Source organism: Macaca thibetana, chromosome 1 (assembly GCF_024542745.1).
Source record: "Macaca thibetana thibetana isolate TM-01 chromosome 1, ASM2454274v1, whole genome shotgun sequence".
Lineage (NCBI taxonomy): Eukaryota > Metazoa > Chordata > Mammalia > Primates > Cercopithecidae > Macaca > Macaca thibetana.
The window spans coordinates 159,956,086-159,977,344 of record NC_065578.1 but is presented as its reverse complement, the minus strand read 5'-3'; the positions used below and the strand labels follow the sequence as shown (position 1 = coordinate 159,977,344).

The 21,259-nt window shown below is 53.2% G+C and overlaps 2 protein-coding genes across 4 annotated transcripts in view; one reads left to right on the top strand and one right to left on the bottom strand.

Moving 5' to 3' along the window:
- The window catches only part of ADORA1 (adenosine A1 receptor), a 39,027-nt gene extending 26,763 nt beyond the window's left edge, over positions 1–12,264 (top strand). For both annotated transcript variants that reach the window (XM_050764289.1, XM_050764280.1), the window contains one exon: positions 10,151–12,264. In XM_050764289.1, coding sequence (XP_050620246.1) covers positions 10,151–10,790 — 640 coding nt within the window. In that variant the 3' untranslated portion in view covers positions 10,791–12,264. The remainder of the gene's footprint in view (positions 1–10,150) is intronic.
- A 369-nt stretch (positions 12,265–12,633) lies between these two features.
- MYBPH (myosin binding protein H) lies at positions 12,634–20,756 on the bottom strand. Of its 2 annotated transcripts, none has more exons than XM_050763823.1 (11): positions 20,394–20,756; positions 20,170–20,304; positions 19,272–19,439; positions 16,808–16,860; positions 16,206–16,401; positions 15,884–16,023; positions 15,115–15,274; positions 14,069–14,205; positions 13,722–13,908; positions 13,440–13,490; positions 12,634–12,908 (listed from the first exon to the last, which is right to left on the bottom strand). In XM_050763823.1, exons 1-10 carry the CDS (start codon positions 20,596–20,598, stop codon positions 13,474–13,476), a joined length of 1,398 nt encoding a protein of 465 aa, XP_050619780.1. In that variant the 5' UTR covers positions 20,599–20,756; the 3' UTR covers positions 12,634–12,908; positions 13,440–13,473. The 2 variants fall into 2 exon arrangements, with proteins under 2 accessions (XP_050619780.1, XP_050619772.1); XM_050763815.1 differs by having other exon boundaries at positions 16,772–16,860; positions 20,394–20,751.
- Positions 20,757–21,259: the final 503 nt, after the last annotated feature.

Sequence of the window (21,259 nt, the reverse complement as noted above, 5' to 3'; positions counted from 1 at the left end):
CATCCCTGAAAAGGACGATTCATGAGGCAAAGGACCAACGAGGAGCGTGGGCATTCTCATGATGTCTTTTGGGAATTAGCATGAGATGAAGACTTGCTTTTCTGGGATGCAGGCTAAGAGACTCTGGGGAGGCAAGTTCTGGCCCGGGAAGCCTCTGCTGGTCTCACAGTGTGCAGGGCAATGCTGGGACTCCAAGCCACTGTGGACGTGTTGGTGGCTGGCTGGTGGCCTGGTGGCAGTTTCTCATACATTTCATAAGAGGCCCTTGTCATAGCAGCCTTATGTTGCAGGACCTAGGCAGGGGACCAGGAGTTGTCTGATTCAGCAGTGGATTCCCTACAGCTCCCAGCACAGCAGGGAATGAACCAGAGAATGATTTTCCTCATCCAGGGCATCATAATTGCCTTCAGGGCTAGGGTCATGCCTTTCTAATCTGACTGTCTCTAATTGAGCACCTATCATTTAATCCTTATCTCTTGTTCCCTGAGATGTACTCACATAGCAGGTCCTCAAGCAATCATTTCTGAATAAGTGGATGTATGGTTTCATTAATACATTTTTACATGTATTTATTCATTCATTCAACAAATAGTTATTGAGCACTGATACAGGTACTGGGGATGCAGTGGTAAACATGCCAAATAAAGGTTCTGTCCTAATGGGGCTCATATTCTACTGGAGTACTGGAGGGAAACTGATAATAAATGCATAGATAGATAGATAGATGGGGGGGGGAAGAGAGGGTGTGAGAGAGACAGAGGAGGGAGAGGGTCAGGAAGTGATAAGCTCTATCAGGAAAATTAAATCTGGCAAGAGGATACAGTGATAGAGACTATTTTTCAGGAGAGTCAGGGATCTTCCCTTAGGACCTGCCATCTGAGTGGAGACCTGAGTGAATGGAGAATGCGCCTTCCCAGACATTTCAGGAGATGAACAGGAAGTGCAAAGGCCCTGAGGTGGGAGAGTGCCCCAGGTATGTAAACAAAAGAGTGTCTACTAGCATGGTGAGAGTAAAGTGGAGTTCAGGGAGAGTGAAGTGGAGTTCAAGGTAAGGGGATGGGCCCTTCGGGGAGAGAAGGTCAGGGAGACTGGGGGAATGACAGGGCACCCTCTGCTCAGAGGTCAGGATCAAAATCAGAGTCATCTTGTTGATTCTTTCTCTCAGCTGGACATCTGTCTTATTTCATTTTCTGCTGCTATAATGGAATAGCACAGTCTAGGTAATTCATAATGAACAGAAATTTATTTGGCTCACAGTTCTAGAGGCTGGGAAGTCCAAGATTAGGGGACCATGTCTGATAAGGACCTTCTTGCTGCCTCATAACATGCTGAAGGCATCACATAGGCAGGAGCTGAACTCATCCTTCAGAAGGACCCCACTTCTGTGATAATGAACCTGTTCCTGCAGTATTGGCATTAATCCATTCATATGGGTGGAGCCTCATGACCTAATTACCTCTTAAAGGGCCTACTTCTCTGCACTGTTGCAATGGGGATGGTTTCCAATATATGAGCTTTGAGGGACGCATTCAAACCACGGCATTCTGCCCTGGCCTTCAAAATTCATGTCCTTCTTGCATGCAAAATACATTTATTCCATCCCAGTAGCCCCCAAAGTCTTAACTAGATCCAGCATCTACTCAAAAGTCCAAAGTCCAGAATCTTATCTAAATCAGATATGGGTGAGGCTCAAGACAGGATTCATCCTAAGGCAAATTTCCTTCTAGTTGTGAGCCTATGAAATCAAAACAAATTACATGCTTCCAAAATGCAATGGTGGGACAGGAATAGGATAGGTATCCCCATTCCAAAGGGGAGAAATGGGCAAGAAGAAAGCAGTAACAGGACCCAAGTAAGTCCAAACCCCAACAAGCCAGACAACATTAAATCTTAAGAGTCTAATGCCCTGAAGTTATTAATGCCCTGAAGATTCCTGTGCCGGAGGATAAATATACTGCCCAGGTGGATGCCAAAGAAAAAGAAGATGTGAAATCTTGGGCTGAGTGGGTGTCTCTCTCAAAGGCCAGGATTGTAGAATATGAGAAACAGATGGAGAAGATAAAGAACTTAATTCCATTTGATCAGATGACCACTGAGGACTTGAACGAAGCTTTCCCATAAACCAAATTAGACAAGAAAAAGTATCCCTATTGGCCTCACCAACCAATCAAGAATTTATAAAATTGAGTCTGGGAGGAAGCTCTGGCCCTTGTATTACACATTCTGGACATTAAAAATAATAATTACACACACACACACACACACACACCCCAAAAGAGTCTAGAATAGCCTTTTACTCCATGTACCACCTTCTGGACATATTGGCTCTACTGGGCTCAGCCCATGAAGCAACTCTCATGAACTGGAGTCTCATGCCTGCAGCTCTCCCATACTGGAGTTGCATGCTGGTGGTCCTACAGTGCTGGGGTCTGTGCAGTGGCCTCACTCCCATGACTCCAGGAGGCATTGCCCTGGTGAAGGATCTCTGTGGTGGCTCTGTCCCTGTGACAAGTTTCTGCCTGGGCCTCCAGGCTGTCCATGATATCCTTTGAAATCTAATTGGAGGCTGGCGTGACCCCACAGCTCCCACACTCTGTGCACCTGCAGAATCCACACCATGCTGACACTGCCAAGACCTACCTACCACTTGTGTTCTCTGGAACAGCAGCACAAGCTACATCTGGGCCTGCTTGAGCCATGACTGGGGCTGCCAAGGAGCAGTGTGGTGGAGCAGAGTCCTGAGGTGGCCCTGGGCAGCAAACGCCGAGGTCCCGCTTGGTGTCTCTGGAAACCTTGCTCTAAAGGTCCTCACCTGCCTTGAAAATCTCTGAAATGCCTGTGTGGTCATTCTCCCATCATCTTGATGAATAGAACCTGGCTTCTTTCTATCCATGTTATTCTCTTTAGCAAATGGTGTTTTGGCCACATCCTTACTATTCTCTCCTGAACACACTTTTTAATTCTTTACATGGCCAGGTTGAGAGTTTTCCAAATCTTTCCATTCTGCTTCCCTTTTAATGATAACTTTCATCTTTAAATCATCTCTATCTTCCTTCATTTTGCTATAAATGGCAAAAAGAAACCATGTAGCACCTTGAATGTTTTGTTGCTTGGATATTTCTTCTGCTAGGTATCCCAGTTAGTTGCTCTAAAGTTCTGCCTTCCACAAGACACAATTTCACCAAGTTCTTTACAACTACATAACAAAGATGACCTTTACTCCAGTTTTCAGTATCTTGTTTCTTGTTTCCATCTGAGACCTCATCCAAATTTCTTTAGTGTCCAGATTTTCTGCTAGCATTCTAATCACGACCATTCAAATCATCCCTTAAAAGATTCAGTTGCTCCCTACAGCTCTTGTCTTCTGAGCTTTCACCAGAATTACCCTTAATGCTCCATTTGTGGCAGTCTAGGCATTTTCTTTTTTGCCTACTCCTCCAAACTCTTCCAGCCTATACCTGTTACCCAGTTCTAAAGCTGCTTCCACATTTTCAGGTATTTGTTATAGCAACAACCCCACTTCTGGTACCAATTTTCTGTCTTAGTCCATTTTGTGCTACTATAACAGAATACCTGAAACTGAATAATTTATAAAGAAAAGAAGTTTACTCAGCTCACATTTCTGGAAGCTGAGAAGTCCAAGATCGAGGGTCTGAATCTGACAAGGGCCTTTTTTTCTGGCTCATCCTATGGCTCAAGGGTGGAAGGACAAAAGAGCACACTCTCAAGACAGAAAAGAAGGTGGCCAAACTCATCTTTTATAAAGACTCCACTCCTGTGATAATGAACCCACTTCTGCAATAACGGCATTAATCCATTCAAGAGGGCGGAGCTCCCAGGATCTAATGACCTCTCAAAGGTCCCACCTTTCATCATCATTGCATTCAGGATTAAGTTTCCAACACATGAGCTTTGGGGGACACGTTCAAACCATAGCAACATCCAAACTCAGCAGCAGGTCCTGTTGGCCCTGTTCCTAAATACATCTCAAAGCCATATGCTTCTTCTCAATTCCCATGCTGCCTGCTACAGCATCCCACCCTCATCTGCCTGGATGGCTAAAATAGCCTCCTGCTGGTTTTCTTGCCTTCCCTCATTCCCTGCTGCAACGCATTCTCCACACAGCAGCCTGAGTTGTTTTTTAAAAACAGAAATTCGATTATATTATTCCTTTGCTTAAAATGACTTTCCCTTGTACTTAGAATAAACCCCAGAACACTTACTGCAGCCCTCTCAGCCCTAGGCCTCTTCTCTGACTGAGCCGGCCTCTCTGGCCTTCACCCCTGTGGTTCCTTCACACTGGCCCTCTCTTGCCACTCTGGCCTCAGCACCTCTCCCAGATGGTGCCTTCTGCCTAGAAGGCTCTGTCCCCGATCTTTCCCTGGCTGACTCGGTGGTGGTCCTTTGGCTCTCGGCTCATTGTCTCATCCTCAGAGAGGCTACCCTGCGTATCAGCAGTGTGCCCTGCCCACTGACTCACTCCTGGGTGACCCTGCTTATTTCGCTTGGTAGGTCTTTTCACTCTCTAAAATGATCTGGTTTATTTGTTTGCATATCTATTGCCTGTTTCTCTGTCTGCAGAATGATACTTTCATGAGTCTGTTCTCTTTTATATTCCTGAACCCTAACACCTAGAACCTGGCACCTGATAGGTGCTCAATGAATACCCCTTCAATAAATGAAAGGGTGAGTCTCAACCACCTGATTGCCCCCAGAAGGAACAAGACACCAACTAAATAGCTGGGCAGCACATGCATGTGAACAGGTCATTCTGATGACTCAGAAAGAGGTCAGACTTTGCGGGAGAAGGGAGGCTCCCAGGCAAGGCACAATGGCATCCTCACAACTGCTTAGTCCAGGGAGATTTGCCTGGGGCAGGAGAGGCTTGCCTTCCGGGCCCTAGCCATGGCTCCCTTCTTCTGCTCCAAGCTTCCGCCCTCCAATCCTCACGTGTCCTCCGTCTCCCAGAGTGGCAGAGCTGGGTCCAATATGGGCTTTGCACTTGGACATACTGGAGTCTTAGAAATTCTTTTCCTGCTTTTTCCTGGCAGAGTGGCCTTGGACATGTTTTCTAATCTCTCCAAGTCTCAGTTACTGCAATTAAGAAATAAGAATAATGGCACAGGTTGAGTATCCCTTATCCAAAATGTGTGGGACCAGAAGTGTTTCCAATTTGGGATTTTTTTCAGATTTTGGAATATTTGCATTATACTCACTGGTTGAGCATCCCTAATCTGGAAATCTGAAATGCTCAAATGAACATTTTCTTTGAGTGTCTTGTTGGCATTCAAGTAGTGTTGAATTTTGGAGCATTTGGGCTTTTGGATTTTCACATTAGGGATGCTCAACCTGTAGTATCTAAGTGATAGGGTTGTGCTGAAGTATCAATAAAACCATGTCTATAAAGTCAGCGCCCAGGGCTGGGCGCAGTGGCGCACGCCTATAATCCCAGCACTTTGGGAGGCCAGAGCAGGAGGATCACTTGAGCCCTGGAGTTTGAGATCAGCCTGGTCAACATAGTGAAACCCCCATCTCTACAAAAACACTTAAAAATAACTAGGCATGGTGGCCCACACTTGTCCCCACTACTGAGGAGGCTGAGGTGGAAGGATCTCTTGAGCCCAGGAGTTTGAGGTTACAGTTAACTGTGATTGCACCACTGCAATCCAGCCTAGGAGACAGAGTGAGAGCCTATCTCTTAAATAAATAAATAAATAAATAAATAGTGCCCAGCGCATAGAAATAAATGTTAACGCTTACCAGCATTTTTATTGTTGTTATTATTGATCAGATAACTATTATTTTCGAACTCCTTCCTCACTTAGCCTCCAGAATCTCCCACCCCTCCTATGGCAGCCCTGCCAGGGTGTCCTGGGAAGAACCAATGGCTCTCTCTGCCCTGCCCTATTTGGACACAGGATTTGAAGACTTCGTTCCCTCATTTCCACCTCTAAACCATATTGACACTCCTGCAGCAGCTATGATATGAAATCCTTTTCTGTTCAGCCACCAGCTCTTGCCAGCACTGAGAGGCTCAACAGGAACCCCCTTCCATTTCTTTCCTCAAGCGATCCCTTTGCCTCTCAGGGTCTCTGTAGACCATTGCTCTGGGGACTCAGTCTTTTCATGTTATCATCATCAATAAGAAGTTCCGACTAATAAACTAATTCATACTATGGAGTTCATGTCATTTCAGCTTTTAAAAATAACACACAAGTGGGCGTGGTGGCTCATACCTGTAATTCCAGAACTTCAGGAGGTCGAGGGGGGAGAATTGCTTGAGCACAAGGTGCTCGAGATCAACCTGGGCAACACAGGGAGACCCCGTCTCAATAAACTAAATAAATAAATAGCACACAGAGAAGGCAACTCTTAACCCAAAGGAATGTCTCATTCCTTGTGGGATTTTATGCACTTTGAAGGAGATTCTTGAGGTGGGGCTCTCCCTGGTTGCCTCAGGGCTATTTTTTTTTTTTTGAGACAGAGTTTCGCTCTTGTTGCCCAGGCTGGAGTGCAATGGCGCAATCTCACGATCTCGGCTCACTGCAACCTCTGCCTCCTGGGTTTAAGCAATTCTCCTACCTCGGCCTCCCGAGTAGCTGGGATTACAAGCATGCGCCACCATGCCTGGCTAATTTTGTTTTTGTTTTTTGTTTTTTTTTTTTTAGTAGAGACAGGGTTTCACCATGTTGCCCAGGCTGGTCTTGAACTCCTGACCTCACGTGATCCTGCCTCGGGCTCCCAGAGTGCTGGGATTACAGGCATGAGCCACTGCACCCGGTTCTCTCAGGGCTATCGTTAAGGCACTGTCTGCCCTGCTGGCCTGTGGATGGGGCCCCACTTGGTGTTTTCCTGTCTCTGTTCCGTTGCTCTCCTGTTCGTGCACGCCTGAGTTGCACACTCCTGAGAGCAGCATCTCCCTGCTTAGCTCCCAGCACAGCCCTCGGGGATGCTGTGGACTTGGGAGGGGCATTCACAAGTCAGAGGCACCTTCCATACACCCCGACCCCATGCATGCTCCAGGACTTGCAGCCTCTGCTTCCTTTCCCACGTGTAAGGAGAGGTGAGCTTCCCCCCTGGCCCTGGGAGGCAGCCCTTCCTGTGAGAGCCTGCCCCACCTCAGCCAAGGTCTTGGGTCCAGCCCTTTCCCACAAGGGAGAAAATAGCAAGAAAAACAGATGAGAGCTGATACCCTAAGCTGCAGGGTCTGCTGGGACTGGGTACTGGAGGAGCCCCAGGAAAGCTTTAACCCCGGGGGCTCCAGGCGGTCAGAAGGGTGAGGGGTGAGGAGAGAAGAGGGGAGGGAGCCACCTCTGTAGCTAGAAGTTGTCTCTTCCCTCTCTCCTGTCAGTGTCTAGACTGTCACTGTCTACCTCTCCTCTCTCCATAAGTCATCACTGCCCTGATGTCAGTCCCAGGCTAGATCCCTCAATCCATAGGCTGGACGGCAGCACCAGAGGTCACCTGGCCCACCCCACTGACTCTGGGTGGTGCCTTCCTTGGGCAAGGTCTAGAAGTTCCCCTTTTAAATCTAATAGGCAAGGGATATTTTCAACCTGCCAATCATCTGCATCTCAGCAATCCACAGTCAGCCTGGCACCCTGAAGGTGAGCTGGGCTTGGAGTCAGGAGACCCAGGCCAGTGGAGCTTCTAATCTGTGAAATGGGCATTCCCTTGTCTGCTGTGCTCACCACAGCAGCGGTTATGGGGATTACCCGAGATAGGACTGAGAAAGGGATTTGTACATGATAAATGTGGTATAAATAGCAGATGTGATGGGTGGTAGGGGTAGGCAGGACACCTGGCCCTGTCCTCTCTGCAGCAGCAGCTGTCTTTCCCTGCTGAGGTTCACCTGGGGATCTGGCCCTGCTCTCCGCTGTGTGGCTGCTGAGATAGCATCTCTCAGCCTTCAGAATGACCAACGTTCCTTTGGTCTTTTCCTGTAGACTCACTCCCGGAACTTTTTCCACCATATCTGAGAGGACACGTGGGGAACACTTTGAGATGGTCAGGAACAAGATGTGAGGAAGATGTTTAAATAGCCCTTAGGCTGTGTTTGCTAAGCATCCAGAGATACTGGAGTTTTCCAGGTGGCCATTTGTCTAGGAGCTTGGAGGGGTAAGAAGAGCTCAGGCAAAGGAATACTGGTTGCGTGTTTACAGAGTACTTGCACACGTAGTATCTCATTTGATCCTCCCCCTCTGAAGTAGGTCTCTTTTACAGAGGAGACATTGATCTAGCAAGTTGCAGACTGGCGGCCCAAGTTTGGGTCTTCTGACTCACAGTGTCTGCACCAGGCCTGGCCATTCTGCTTGAGGATACAGAGGAGGGAAAGGGCTTCAATTACAGCAAGAGAGTGAGGATTGGATCTAAGGAAACTTCAGAGTCACAAGTGAACCAGTCACCTCTCAAGGCCCCTTGGTGGCGGTTTGGGGCACAAGAATCCTATGATCACAGAGTAGGAGAGGGGAACTGCTCTGAAGGTGTTGGAGTCATCTAGTCCTCAATTTCTTCACTGGGACAATGAAGGGATAGAAAATGAGATTCCAAAGGTCTCTTGTAGTCCTTATCTTCTAGATGGGGTGGAGAGGGGGCATCTGGTTCCTCCCACTCTGCAAATTGTCTCCCTTCCTACTTCTATAGCCTTCACAGAGCAGGTGGGCTTTGATGGATGGTAAAGGATCTAGGAGAAGCGTTGTCTGGGGTGAGACAGACTTTAAGCATCATCACCATGCAGAAGAAAGCCGCAGATTCTGCATCCCTGGGGCAGAAGGAAACGGTCGGCAGCCTCTCCCTTCACACTCCTGGGTCTCAGAAGCTGTTTACATGCTCAGGAGGGCACTCCATCCATTTCAGAAGCTGCTTTGGAAAATAACAACTGGGCAAGCTGCTGCTGCTCAGCCGGCTCCTCAGCACAGAGCTGGCGAGACCCAGCCCTTGGCACTGTCTCCAAGGCCGGTGTATAGGCAGAAGCCATGATGGCTGCTGGCTAGATTGGTTTAAAGGGAAGCAGGAACCCCTGAGATGTGAAAACGCCCAACCCTTGTGGCTCATGAGCAGCCTCGTCATCCAGAGGTTTCCATCTTCTTTGTGGGTCATGACATGAAAAAAGTTAGGCCCTTGACTCAACCTATTTCCTTTAAAGGACGTATCATGATCTATAGTTGTCTCGTTTATTTTCTTGCTTTGGTGTTATCTGTCTCTTCACCCAAAATGTGAGATATGTAGAAGCAGGGATCTTTTATCTTATTCTCAGCGCAGAGAGCAATGCCTAGCACAGAAAGCACTTGACAAATGCTTGCTGAATGAATGCATCCATGTATGCGCGCGTAAATGCATGAATGAATGAGTGAAAGTATCCAGCACGTAGTAGATGCTCAGTGAATATCAGTTTTCTTTCCTGAGCATCATTTCCAGTTAGCTTGGGAGTGCAGGGCTGGTTCTTGAGATCAAGCTGTTAGGAGTTAAGTGCTGCACAGTGATTGGAAGGGGAAACAGGAGGTTAATGTAGAGGTGGGAGACAGGGTATGGCAGGGGAGTATGGGACAAGGCCAAGAGAAGGGGGGTTGTGTGAAAGATTTTTTGAAATGACAGTTGTGTCTGCTGGCCTAAGAGAAGGGATGGTTGGTTAATCACCTGGGTGTTTCGGTCAGTGTAGACATGTTTTAGGAAGCATGGAATGGCGCTGCCACCTTCCATGTGGCCTTGGGCAGATCCTGTGACTACTTTGAACCTCAGTTTCCTCATCTTTCGATTGGGTAGCCCTCATTCTGCCGGTGACTTCCTACGCGACGAAGGCTGTCATGAAGCAAGGGTGAGATAACCAGTGGGGGCGTGCTGAGCGCATGGGAGGAATTTTTACTTTTCCTTGAAATTCCTAAAGGAGCTCCTCCGTGATTTTCTATTATTATTTTTGTTATTAATCAGGATTTCCTTTCTCTGCAGGAGAGTGAGCCAATGCATGGCAAGCACTAAATCTTAGATCCTGAAGACTCGGCCCTCAAGCAAAAGACATGCACCTCCCCACTCACTGGGCCCTGGATGGGGAGGGTGCTCCTCTTAGAGGCCCCTGGAGGCCAGGTGTGCCTCGGAGGGGCCTTTCGAGGCAGCTGGGAGGCAGATCCTGACACTCTGCCCTCTTCTCCCCCAGATACAAGATGGTGGTGACCCCCCGGAGGGCGGCGGTGGCCATCGCCGGCTGCTGGATCCTCTCCTTGGTGGTGGGGCTGACCCCTATGTTTGGCTGGAACAATCTGAGCGCGGTGGAGCGGGCCTGGGCAGCCAACGGCAGCATGGGGGAGCCTGTGATCAAGTGCGAGTTCGAGAAAGTCATCAGCATGGAGTACATGGTCTACTTCAACTTCTTTGTGTGGGTGCTGCCCCCGCTTCTCCTCATGGTCCTCATCTACCTGGAGGTCTTCTACCTAATCCGCAAGCAGCTCAACAAGAAGGTATCAGCCTCTTCTGGCGACCCGCAGAAGTACTATGGGAAGGAGCTGAAGATCGCCAAGTCGCTGGCCCTCATCCTCTTCCTCTTTGCTCTCAGCTGGCTGCCTTTGCACATCCTCAACTGCATCACCCTCTTCTGCCCGTCCTGCCACAAGCCCAGCATCCTCACCTACATTGCCATCTTCCTCACGCACGGCAACTCAGCCATGAACCCTATCGTCTACGCCTTCCGCATCCAGAAGTTCCGCGTCACCTTCCTTAAGATTTGGAATGACCATTTCCGCTGCCAGCCTGCACCCCCCATTGACGAGGATCTCCCAGAAGAGAGGCCTGATGACTAGACCCCGCCTTCTGCTCCCACCAGCCCACATCCAGTGGGGTCTCAGTCCAGTCCTCACTTGCTCACTGTCCCGGGGGTCTCCCTGAGCCTGCCCCAGCTGGGCTGTGGGCCAGGGGCACGGGGGAGGCTCTGAAGAGATAACCGCAGGGTGTGGTCCCTCCACTAGGAGTTAACTACCCTATACTTCGGGGCCCTGCAGGAGGCTTGGGAGGGCAAGGATCCTACAGAGGGACCGGGTGTCCAGAGGCAAGAGTGTCCTGAGCCTCCACCTGCCTGACCATCCCATGAGCAGTCCAGCGCTTCAGGGCTGGGCAGGTCCTGGGGAGGCCAAGACTGCAGAGGAGCCACCTGGGCTGGGAGAAGGTGCTTGGGCTTCTGCAGTGAGGCAGGGGAGTCTGCTTGTCTTAGATGTTGGTGGTGCAGCCCCAGGACCAAGCTTAAGGAGAGGAGAGCATCCCCTCTGAGACGGATGGAAGGAGAGAGGTCGAGGACGCACTGGCCTGGCTGTCTCTCCTGTTCTGTAGGAGAGGGTGGCCAGAGGCAGCTAAGGGGCAGGAATCAAGGAGCCTCCATTCCCAACTCTGAGGACTCTGGGCCCCAGGCCATACCAGGTGCTAGGGTGCCTACTCTCCTTGCCCTGGGTCAGCCCAGGATTGTACGTGGGAGAGGCAGAAAGGGTAGGTTCAGAAATCATTTCTGATATTTGCTGGAGTGCTGGCTCCATGCCCTGGGGAGTGAGCTTGGTGCGGTGGGTGCTGGCTTCAAACAGCCATGAGGTGGCAGCTCTGAGCCCTCCTTCTTGCCCTGAGTTTTCCAGGGAGGAGCCTGGAGTGTAATTACCTGTCATCTGGGCCACCAGCTCCACTGGCCCGCCCGATGCTGGGCCTGAACTGTCCTAGGTGACCCCATCTCTGCTGCTTCTGGGCCTAATGGAGAGGAGAACCCTAGACATTCTGCCTGCCTGGGGATGGGGTGGACGAAGGAAAGGGTCTGTAAGGACTCAGTGTTGACTGTGGGTCCCCCTGGGGTGGGTTTAGCAGGCTGCAGCAGGCAGAGGAGAGCACCCCCCGAGAGTGTGTGGGAGAAGGCCTTGCTGTCATGTGAATCCCTCAATACCCCTAGTATTTGGCTGGGTGTTCAGGGACTTTGGAAGCTCTATTGCAGGTGTCTGGGGGTCTAGGACTTTAGGGATCTGGGGAAGGACCAACCCATGCCCTGCCAAGCCTGGAGCCCCTGTGTTGGGGGGGTGAGGCAGGGAGCCTGGAGCCCCGGTGGAGGGGAGGTAAGGCGGGGGAGCCTGGAGCCCCCGTGTAGGGGGGGGCGAGGCGGGGGAGGGGAGGTGGTCACTGAGTTGACCTTCTGAACATGAGTGTCAACTCCAGGCCTTGCTTCCAGGCCCTTCCCTCTGTTGGAAAGGGGGTGTGCCCTGGCCCCCAAGGGAGGCCCAAGTGACTAATAAAAAACTGTGAACCCTGTGGAGAGCACATTGCTGGGCGCAGCTTTAGCAGAGAGGAAGCAATGGCGGGGGCCGGGAGGAGCTGCAAGAGTGGGCCTGTGGAGGCGTTCAAGGAAGGAAGGTTCCAGAGAGGGTGTGTGTGTTTCCATAGTTACACACTTGGGGTAGCAAACCCTGATCAGGAAGTGAGATCCTGAAAACTCACATGTCCAGAACCCCCACCCCCTGCCCCAGCCATGACATCCTGAGACCTCTCCCACTGGCATCTTCCTCATGGTGACATATCTGGAGAACCCCTCATGGTGAAACATTCAGACACCCCCGCCTCCTGGTGACACAGCACCTCCCCCTAGATGATGACGCTCAGTGGCACAGAGGCCCCGCGCTGTAACACCACGCATCTTTATTGGAGTGCTTCCCACCCAGTGCGCAACTCCGCAGGGCACTCCAATCTCTGCGCCTTCCAGCACCCCTTGAGCCCAGATAGCATGGCCCGGGGCCTACCAGGCCCAGTCCTGAGTTCTGGACAACTGCCTCTGTGGGAGGGAGGCCAGCAGGTACCAGGGGCAGTTCCATCAGCCGTCGCTATGGAAGTGGGGGTCTTGGACATCTCTGGAGTTTGACTGTGGGCCTGGCGGACCTGACCCTTCAAGCCTGCAGCACCTGGAGGAGGACATGCTTCCTGAGCCCTGGTGTGAGCAGAGCTCGGCTGCAGGCCAGAGAGGTGCAGAGAGGGGAGGGGGAGCAGCACCCTCTTTCTCACCAGGCCTCCCTCCCTCAGGACCAAGCCCAGGTCTGAACTCTGCCCACTGCAGTTCTAGATACTTCTGTACTTATGCAGAGCCGCAGAACCACCAGGGGAGGGAAGGCAGGGAAAGGTTGTTATCCCCAGTTTTCGGATGAGGAAATGTGTCCAGAGAGAACACCTTTGCTGAAGGTCACTCAGAGCTGGGAGCAGACTCTGGTCATGTGGCGGTCCACGGAATCAACCCCCTTCTGGACCACACCGGCATTGCCTGGCCCTGCAACGTCACTGCAAGTCTCTGGACATGCGTGCTAGTTGCCTGTGTCCTCAAGTTTGTACCCAGAGCTGACCACCACCTTCCCTTTTCACTCCCACCCCCTGCTCCCGGCCTCCTCTCTGCTTCCGTGCCACCCACAGAGGTGACAGAGCGGGTGAGTCAGGCCATTTACCTGGCTCCTCATCACAGCCTCCTCCTGTGGCTCTTCAGTGCGTGGCTGAGGCTGGAAGAGAGGCTGCAGTTAGAGTTTGGGGGAAGTGGCGGGGAACTGACAAGGTTCACGGTTATACACCCTCTTCTACACCTGTCCACCCTCCCACTTGGAAAGTAATCAGCACAGCCTGACCCCAATCTTACTACCCCTTCTCTTCTGCCTTGATTTTAAGCTCTCTGCTGCCTCTAGTTCAGCTCCAGAGAGGTGCTTACTCCCGTTCTCCCATCCTCAAACTCTCACCTTTGACCTCCAGCCGGCAGTCCACAGATGCCTCCCCTAGCACGTTGATGGCCTTGCAGGTGTAGACCCCAGAATCAAAGGGGCTGGGTTTCCGGATCTCTAGGGTGCAGACGCCTTGCTCAGAGAGGGCACGGTATTTGGGGTTGCCCTGGATCTCCATCTTGTTTTTCATCCAGATGATCTTGGGCTGGGAGGCATGGTCAGAAGAGAGCTGGGGAGGTGTAGACTGGAGCGGGGCACTCAAAGGCTATCCCCAGGCTTAGGTGTGGATGCCTGGAGGATTCCTCAGCCCTGCTGTCCCCATCTGCCCCCACCAGCCCAGGGCACAGCAGGGCCTGGACCCTCACCTTGGGTGAAGCTCGGACACTGCAGAACAGCTGGGTGCTGTAGCCAGGGGTGGAGGTGTGGTCAGCCAGGGGCTGGGTGAATGAAGGGGCTTCTGAGAAGTCTCGCTCAATAAACCCTTTAGGTTTGGCAGCAATATCTGGGTTCAGGGGAGAAAGTCGGGTGAATCTGAGCTTACAGGAGTGAAGGAGACCTGTTAGGACTGACTGTGATCCACGATCTATGGATAGCAAGTCATGGCTTATTTGCGGGAACTTGGACAATCTCAAAGAGGCAGAGAGAGCTGAGACTGTAGCTGGGTGGGTCAGGGTGGTGAGCAGAGAAGAGAAGGTGGAAAAACGAGAGATGAGAGCATCTTGGCAGAAGGTGGAGGCTAGTAACTCAGAGATGCCATATTTCCTTTGTGTTTGTCATTGGAGACTTGACTGGCTTTCCTTTTCTAAACAAAAATTTCTTCCTAATTCTGTGCAGTTCAGGCTAGTGTTAAAAAAAGTTTGCCTTCTGGAACCCGCACAGACTGTGGGTTGGAGAGGGCCTCGGGGCACACAAGGGACAGGGAAAAGGGCCCAGGGTTTAACATTTGACACAAGAGGGTCAGGTGCCTGTGTGGAGACAGTAAATACTCCTATCTCTCTTGTCCATCTATGTGGTGTGTATTAGGGTTGGGAGGCTTGCTTTTAGCAAACTCACCCTTTTTAGCACACTACCTATCCATGACCTGTGGGTCACCCTTTAGATTCCCTTCGGACACTTTCTGCCTGAAACTTGGCGGATGCACACACATCTCTGGAATAAGTACACAGCCTCCAAAGGGGCATCTTTCATTTGTGTGGATTTGCTCTGATGTGTTTGTTAAAATCAACCAGCCACATCCACTACTTTACAGCCATTCTGTGCGTGTGTATGCATAGCTGTGGAGTGAGGGGACAGCCCGTGTTCCAGGGGCAGACGCCCAGGAGAAGCCCAGAGAGAGGGGTGCAGAGATGCCGAGGAAGAGGCAGGGACAGAGAGAGAGAGTTAGCACAGCCAGCTCTGGGCCCAAACCCACCTGCCTTCTGGATGTGGGCGAGCTCCTTGGTGATGGTGGCTGAGGCGCTGAGTCCACACAGGTTTTCTGAGAAGACCCGGAAGGAGTACGAGTTGCCGATGATGAGGTCAGAGATGGTGCAGGTGGTTGGGTGGTAGCGCTCCAGCACTGTGAACCATTGCTGCAGGGCCCTGGGCGTCACCCTCATTTCTCACCCCTGTCCTCGCCCTCCCTGCTTACCCTGGAGCCCTCTCCTCACAGGAACTCATTCCATGCCCCCAACCCTGGGATGCTGAACCATCCAGCTTTGAACCTCAGGACATTGAATTGGAAGAAGGGCCCCCTGGGTCACTCAGGTGACCTCTGAAGGGTCCTCAGAGAATCCTAGAGCCTTCGCGTGCAAAGTGTGGCCCACAGATGTGCAACTTCAGCATCACCTGGAAACTTCTTAGAAATGCAGGCCCTCAGCCCCCACCCTGGACCTACTGAGTCACACTCTGCCTCTTAGCAAGCTCCCCAGGTGACTCATGTGGACATTAAGATTTGAGAAGTGTGGCTCCGGAGCTTGAAAGGCTTCAGACAGCCCGGGCCAGCCCTCCTCACAGTCTTCAGGAGGCATCTGAGGTCCAGAGAGGAAAAGTCTTGTTAAGGGCCTCCTAGGGAGTCAGGTTAGCAGTGGGCAGACCAGAACTGGATCCCTAGACTCGGTCCCTAGACTCAGTAGGATGGGCCTTCTCCACCACCTTGACCACTTCGTACCCTGACCCCACTCTGCCTCAGCCAGCCTCACCCCTGTCTTTTTGTCTGCCTTCTGCACCGTGTAGCCCAGGAGCTCTGTGTTGCCTGTGTCCTGGGGTGGCGTCCACTGAAGAGCAGCGTTGCAGCCCCAGACGTCCAGGAGCCGGATGCTGCTGGGAGGTCCAGGTTTCTCTGTAGGCCCAGAGTGCGAGGGGAAGTGAGCGTGAGGGCCAGGCTGGCCACAGAGCCCCTACATCCAAGATTTGGCTCCTGCCACACTCCCTTGGCCTGCTCCCATCAGCCGTCAGCTCTGGGATAGGAGGTCGGGGGCTCCAGGTCCCCCTTGAGGCAGCACTGTTCCCCTGGCTCCATACCAATCACCAGGATGTCAATGGCTGCCTTGGCCTCCAGGCCTTCCACGTGCACGGTGAGCTCGTAGCGGCCCGAGTCGGAGCGCTGGGCCGAGCGAATGAAGAGGATGGAGTCCTGGTCCCCGGTGCGCACGCTCACCCGCTGGCTGTCCAGGGCATGGCCGTTGTGGGTCCATGTGGCCTGAGGCTTAGGCTTCCCCTGGCAGGGAGGAGGCCCCAGGGTGAGTGTAGGGAGGTGCCAGCGTCCCCACACCCCCTTAACTCTAGGAGTCTCGAGCTATTCTCGGGGAAGCCTGTCCCTTTGGCCCTTCTCAGGAGGGGCAGCAGAGGCTGGAGCCACAGGGGCTGCCCTGAGCCACATCTTCCAGGTGTCCAGCCCGCTCTGGGGCCCACCTGCCCATCCCCAGGCTGAGAATCACTAATGAGTCATGTACATGATTGTGGGAGGATGAGGCCGTCTCACTGGGTCTCAGCCCAACCCTTGGAGATCCTGCCATTTCCCAGGCTCCCCTTAAATGGGGGCTCTGGTTCCCACCCAGCCTCTTACCCTTGGTGGGGGAAATACCCACCTGGAAGGGGATTTGCAGGTTGACCGTCTCTCCTACCTGGCGGATGTAGGTCTGACGGAGGTGGCGGGGGACACGGATCTTGGGGGCCTCTGGATCAAAGCAAGAGTCTGGGCTTAGCAGTGCAGTGGGGTGGCTGATTGGGGTTTCTGAGGTGGGGCAGGGGATAGCTGGTGAGGGATGCTGGCTGGGAGGAGGGTCCTGCGTGTGCCTGGCTGCCGTGGGGTCCCTCCTTGCAGGAAGGGTGAAACTTTCACTCCTGAGGTCTAGGGGCCCACGTCCCTTAAGGGAGCAGGAGGTTTCAGGAGGTCAGCGCCTCCACGGTGTGAACTGGTAAGCATCCTGGGCACTCCCTTGGCGCCTCGACTCTGCCAGGATGGGATTTGCCTTGCAGCCCAGGCATTCCCAAGCACCAGATGGGCCCTAGCTGACTCTCTGTCTCCCCCTGCTGGGGAGCAGGTGCTGCACCTGTCCGGCTGCACTTCTAAGAAGGGGAGGCCACTGCCGTCTTCCTGCTCTAATACCCCCCACCCTCCACAAGCCCAGGACTTTCAGAGAAGTCCTTATGAAACCCTGTTTGTCCATTCCTCTGTCTCCAGGCCTTATTGAGAGGATTAGGATCTTTCCCTTCCTAAGTGAAGCCAGGGCAGGTATCCCCCCTTCTTCCTCTGTCACCCTCCCATAATCTGTTAGTCTCAGAGCTGGGAAGTCCTTCCTGAAGTCCTATTTCAGCCACCTGTTATGCTAAGGAATGACCTTCTGACCCTCACCTGGTCAGGGGCAACCACTGAAGCCCCTGGGCATTCTAAAGGAAGCTGCAGTGGCCACCACCCCTGTCCCCTGGGGCGGGTGCTGGGCCCATGACTGAGGTTCCTTTGCAGCAAACAGGTGGCAGCAGTTGGTTGGTGGCACGCAGGGCGGAGGAGGATGAGACAGTGAGAAGGAACACGGTGTCTCTGAGGATTAGCTGAGTGGGCACTTGGCTCTGCGAGCTCAGCCATGGAATGCTCTAGGGACAGCTGCAGGGGGTCAAGAATGTTTGGCAGCTCCAGGTGGCTGAGGAGGGACAGCTGAGCAGTCAAGGATCCTGGACAGGGCCCCCACTCTGCCCTGCCCATGACAAGCCTGGCTGTTCCCCACTTATTCACAGCCTCCTCTCCCTCTTCTCTCCAGGAAATCCCCTTCTCTCCTGCCAGAGGAATTTGAATGGAGAAGTGGGTGCTGAGTCTGGCTGGGTCCATCAATGCTGGGCCTGAGGGGCCTCTCAGAGTCTGAGCTCCCTGGTTCCCTGGGGAAGCCCAGCACCCTCCCAACCAAGAGGCCTTCCTGGCACCTCCAAGACTAGAGTCAACACAGCCATACTGCAGCTGCCAGGTGGGGCCACATCTCACTCAGAGCCAAAGGCTGGGAATGTCCTTGGGTTTTGGGTGCCACCGGAGAAGAGGCCCTGAAGTGCAGTGGGGCATGAGTGGTCCTGTGTAGGCATCAGACTCTGGGACTGCCAATAAAAGGCTGGGTGGCCTCAAGGGATGCTCTGGGCTCCTTGGGATCTGCTTGGCCTCGATAGTCTATGAATCTAAGCTCCCTAACCCCATGGTTCCCATGTCTCTCAGGCCTCAGAGCTGAACATTTCCTTTTGAATTCAGACTTCACCCCTCCTATGGATCCCCTCTCCTTCTGGAGGCCTTGTCTAGAGCTACAGAGTTCTGTTTAGCCTCTTCCAGGAACCATCCATCCCCTTGTGGAGGAACAAGAAGGAAGGTGGAGAAGGCCTCAGGCCACCTGCCTGCCTGTGTCTCTCCTCACCCTGGGGGACTGTGCTGTCCCCAGAGACCTCAGATCACACCAAATGACTCACTGTCATTAACAGACTGAAACCTGATCAGCTCTGGGAGGGGAGCAAGGGGAGGATTGAGGCTAATGCACCTTGCAAATAGAAATATTAGCAATGGGGATGGCAGCTGGCCTGCGGGGCCCCAGTGAGGTACGCCCTCTGCGATGGAGAAGTCCTCATGGACCTTTCGCAGACCCTCTTTTTCTTTCCACTAGGACCGTGGTGGAACGAGGGGCAAGTAGGGCCTTCTCTCTGTTTCAAGACCTTTGAGAGAATCTGGAACCCAGGACGCAGGAAATGGGCAGAAAATGAGTGTTTATGGCCACTGGAGGAATTGAGATTAGATGGGAGAAAGAACACATGGACCCTTAGCATTGAGCAGGAGACCCAGGGAACTTGACCTTTTGTTTCTGAGCATCAGGAAGCCCCTTCCTCAAGGCGTGGGGGCTGGACCACTCAGGGAAATGGCTTCTTAGACCTCCAGAGGCCCCTTGCTGCTGAGGAACCTGGAACTTTCTTCAGGCAAGATGTGATAGTGTGTGGCTTGTGCATGTGAGTGTGGGACGGGGGAAATGACTGCCTGGCTCCCTCTACCTGCTGGCCTCAGTTTCTCCATTAGATGAGGTGTTTGGGAAGGGCTGGGGAGCTGAAGGCCAGGATGGGCTTTACCGATATTCTCTCGGATGTGGACGGGCTGGTCCAGCATGGCCGGCGGGCCAGCCCCTGCGGAACTCACTGCAGACACCCGCAGGAGGAGCTTGTCTCCCAGAGCCAGGTTCCGCACGGTCTGCTGGGTCACCATCATGGGCCGGGCACTCACAGGCACCCACTCCGAGGCTGAGGGGATGGAGAGAGTGTGAGGTCTTGGCAGTGTGGCCACAGGCGCCCCTCTCCATGGGGCTTCTTTGCCTGCTGGTGATCTGGGGAAATCGGCCTCCCTCTCTGGGCCTCATTTTTCCCTTCTCTACCTTCCCTGACTTCTTGTCAAATGGCATAAAAGACACCTGATGTTAGAGCCCTGAAATCATGGCCAGAGACGAGGTTGTTGAAGCCCAGAGAGGGTTGGACACAATTGCAAAGTCACACAGCAAGGTAGGGCAGAGGCAGAGGCAGAGGCCAGGCTGGACTTGGGCCATGGAGGGGGACAGTGGCATCAGGGATGTAGCCCCCATACTCCCACCCCATTCCTGCTTTCTCCTCACTGTCTCTTATGCTAACATTCCTCTCTCCTGCTCCTCCCTCTCCACTTCCTACACTTCAGGGTCCTCTGAGACTTAGCACTTCCTTCCCTTCTCGCCAAAGGAGAACCCAGAGTCCCCTTACCCTTCTCTTACTCAGAGACTCCTTGGAACTGAGGACAAGGGAGCCCCTCAACCCACCCACCTACCCTTTCTTACTCTCCTGCTGGTGGAGCAAGAAAGGATAGGTGGGTTGAGGAGCCCACCGCTTGCATCACCCCCTTCTGTGTCTCTCCCAGACTGACCAACAACATGGCCTACGCACTTGTCCCTGCAACTCTCCATGACAACCTCCCCTGGGTGTATGCAAGACTTAGCCCAGAACTCACCTCCCTCTCTGCAGAGCTCCAGCACATAGCCCTGGAGGCCCAGCCTCCCCAGCCTCTCTGGGGGCTCCCAGCTCACAGTCACAGAGCTGTTGCTCACATCCTCCAGAGTCAGCAGCAGTGGGGCACTGGGGACATCTGGGGAGATGAAGAGGTTCATGGCCAAGAGCTCCCCTCCACCCCTGACATGCCTGCCTCCCTCCTTCCCCTGCCCCACCTTCAGTCACCTTCACTTGGGGGTGCAGGCTTAGTGGTTACGGGGGCTGCAGGGGCCTGAGGGGCAGGGGCCTGCGGCTTGGGCACCTGCTCTTCCCCGGTGGACTCTGATACTGCCACTTCTCCGGGAGGCTCTGCGGTGGGCACCTTGGCAGATTCAGATGCGGTCTCCTCTGGACTGCAGGCAGGGTCCTCGGAGGTGGTTTTTTCCATCATTGCTGGACTGGCTGGGGGGCCAGGCTGGAGTGTGCAGGGGTCAGCCGTTGGGGGGCCTGGGCCTCTAGGGTGCCCAGGACACCTAGGTCCAGGCTTATATAGTCAGGGGCTGCCCCACCCCCAGCAAACGATTCCCAGCTGTGGGGTCAGGTCAAGCAGAAGGACTGGAGGGTGGAGAGGAGCCCAGGCCAGGAATAGCTCTGGGGGAGGAACCACAAGGGCCCCTTGAGGAGTCACTCCGTCATCCATCACCCCGACTGGCCTTCAGCAGCCAGGGTGCTGGTGCCCAGCTGGGGGAGGGTGCAGATGGGTGAGATGGGACATCAAGCAGGCCATGTGCCAGGTGTCAGGGCAATGGGAGGAAGAACTTCTATCTGGAGAATGAGCCCAGCTCAGGCTCTGTGTGTCTGGCCTCTATGGAGCCACTTGTGCCCAGAGCTTCTCAGACTGGGTGCTGGGGCCCTGAGAGTTTGGAACAGTCTTCCTTGTGAGCACTACCAGCTTTGCCTCTGGGGCCCACATTCCCCGGGCTCCCACAGTTCCCAGGGACTCTTGCCTGTGCTGTATGAGGCTGAGGGCCCTAGAGAGGGAGGGAATTGAGATGCTGAGGGTGGAGCTGCTCAGAGGATGGTCCTCCAGCACTGGAACTAAGAAAGGGGGA

Excerpts from the sequence above, each read along its gene's own strand:
- MYBPH (XM_050763815.1), bottom strand. The coding sequence starts at position 20,598 with ATGATGGAAAAAACCACCTCCGAGGACCCTGCCTGCAGTCCAGAGGAG. Across the intron at positions 16,402-16,771 it reads ACCTGCAAATCCCCTTCCAG|GGGAAGCCTAAGCCTCAGGC; the intron begins GTGGGTATTTCC and ends CCTCCCTGCCAG. Across the intron at positions 14,206-15,114 it reads CGCCCACATCCAGAAGGCAG|ATATTGCTGCCAAACCTAAA; the intron begins GTGGGTTTGGGC and ends CCCTGAACCCAG.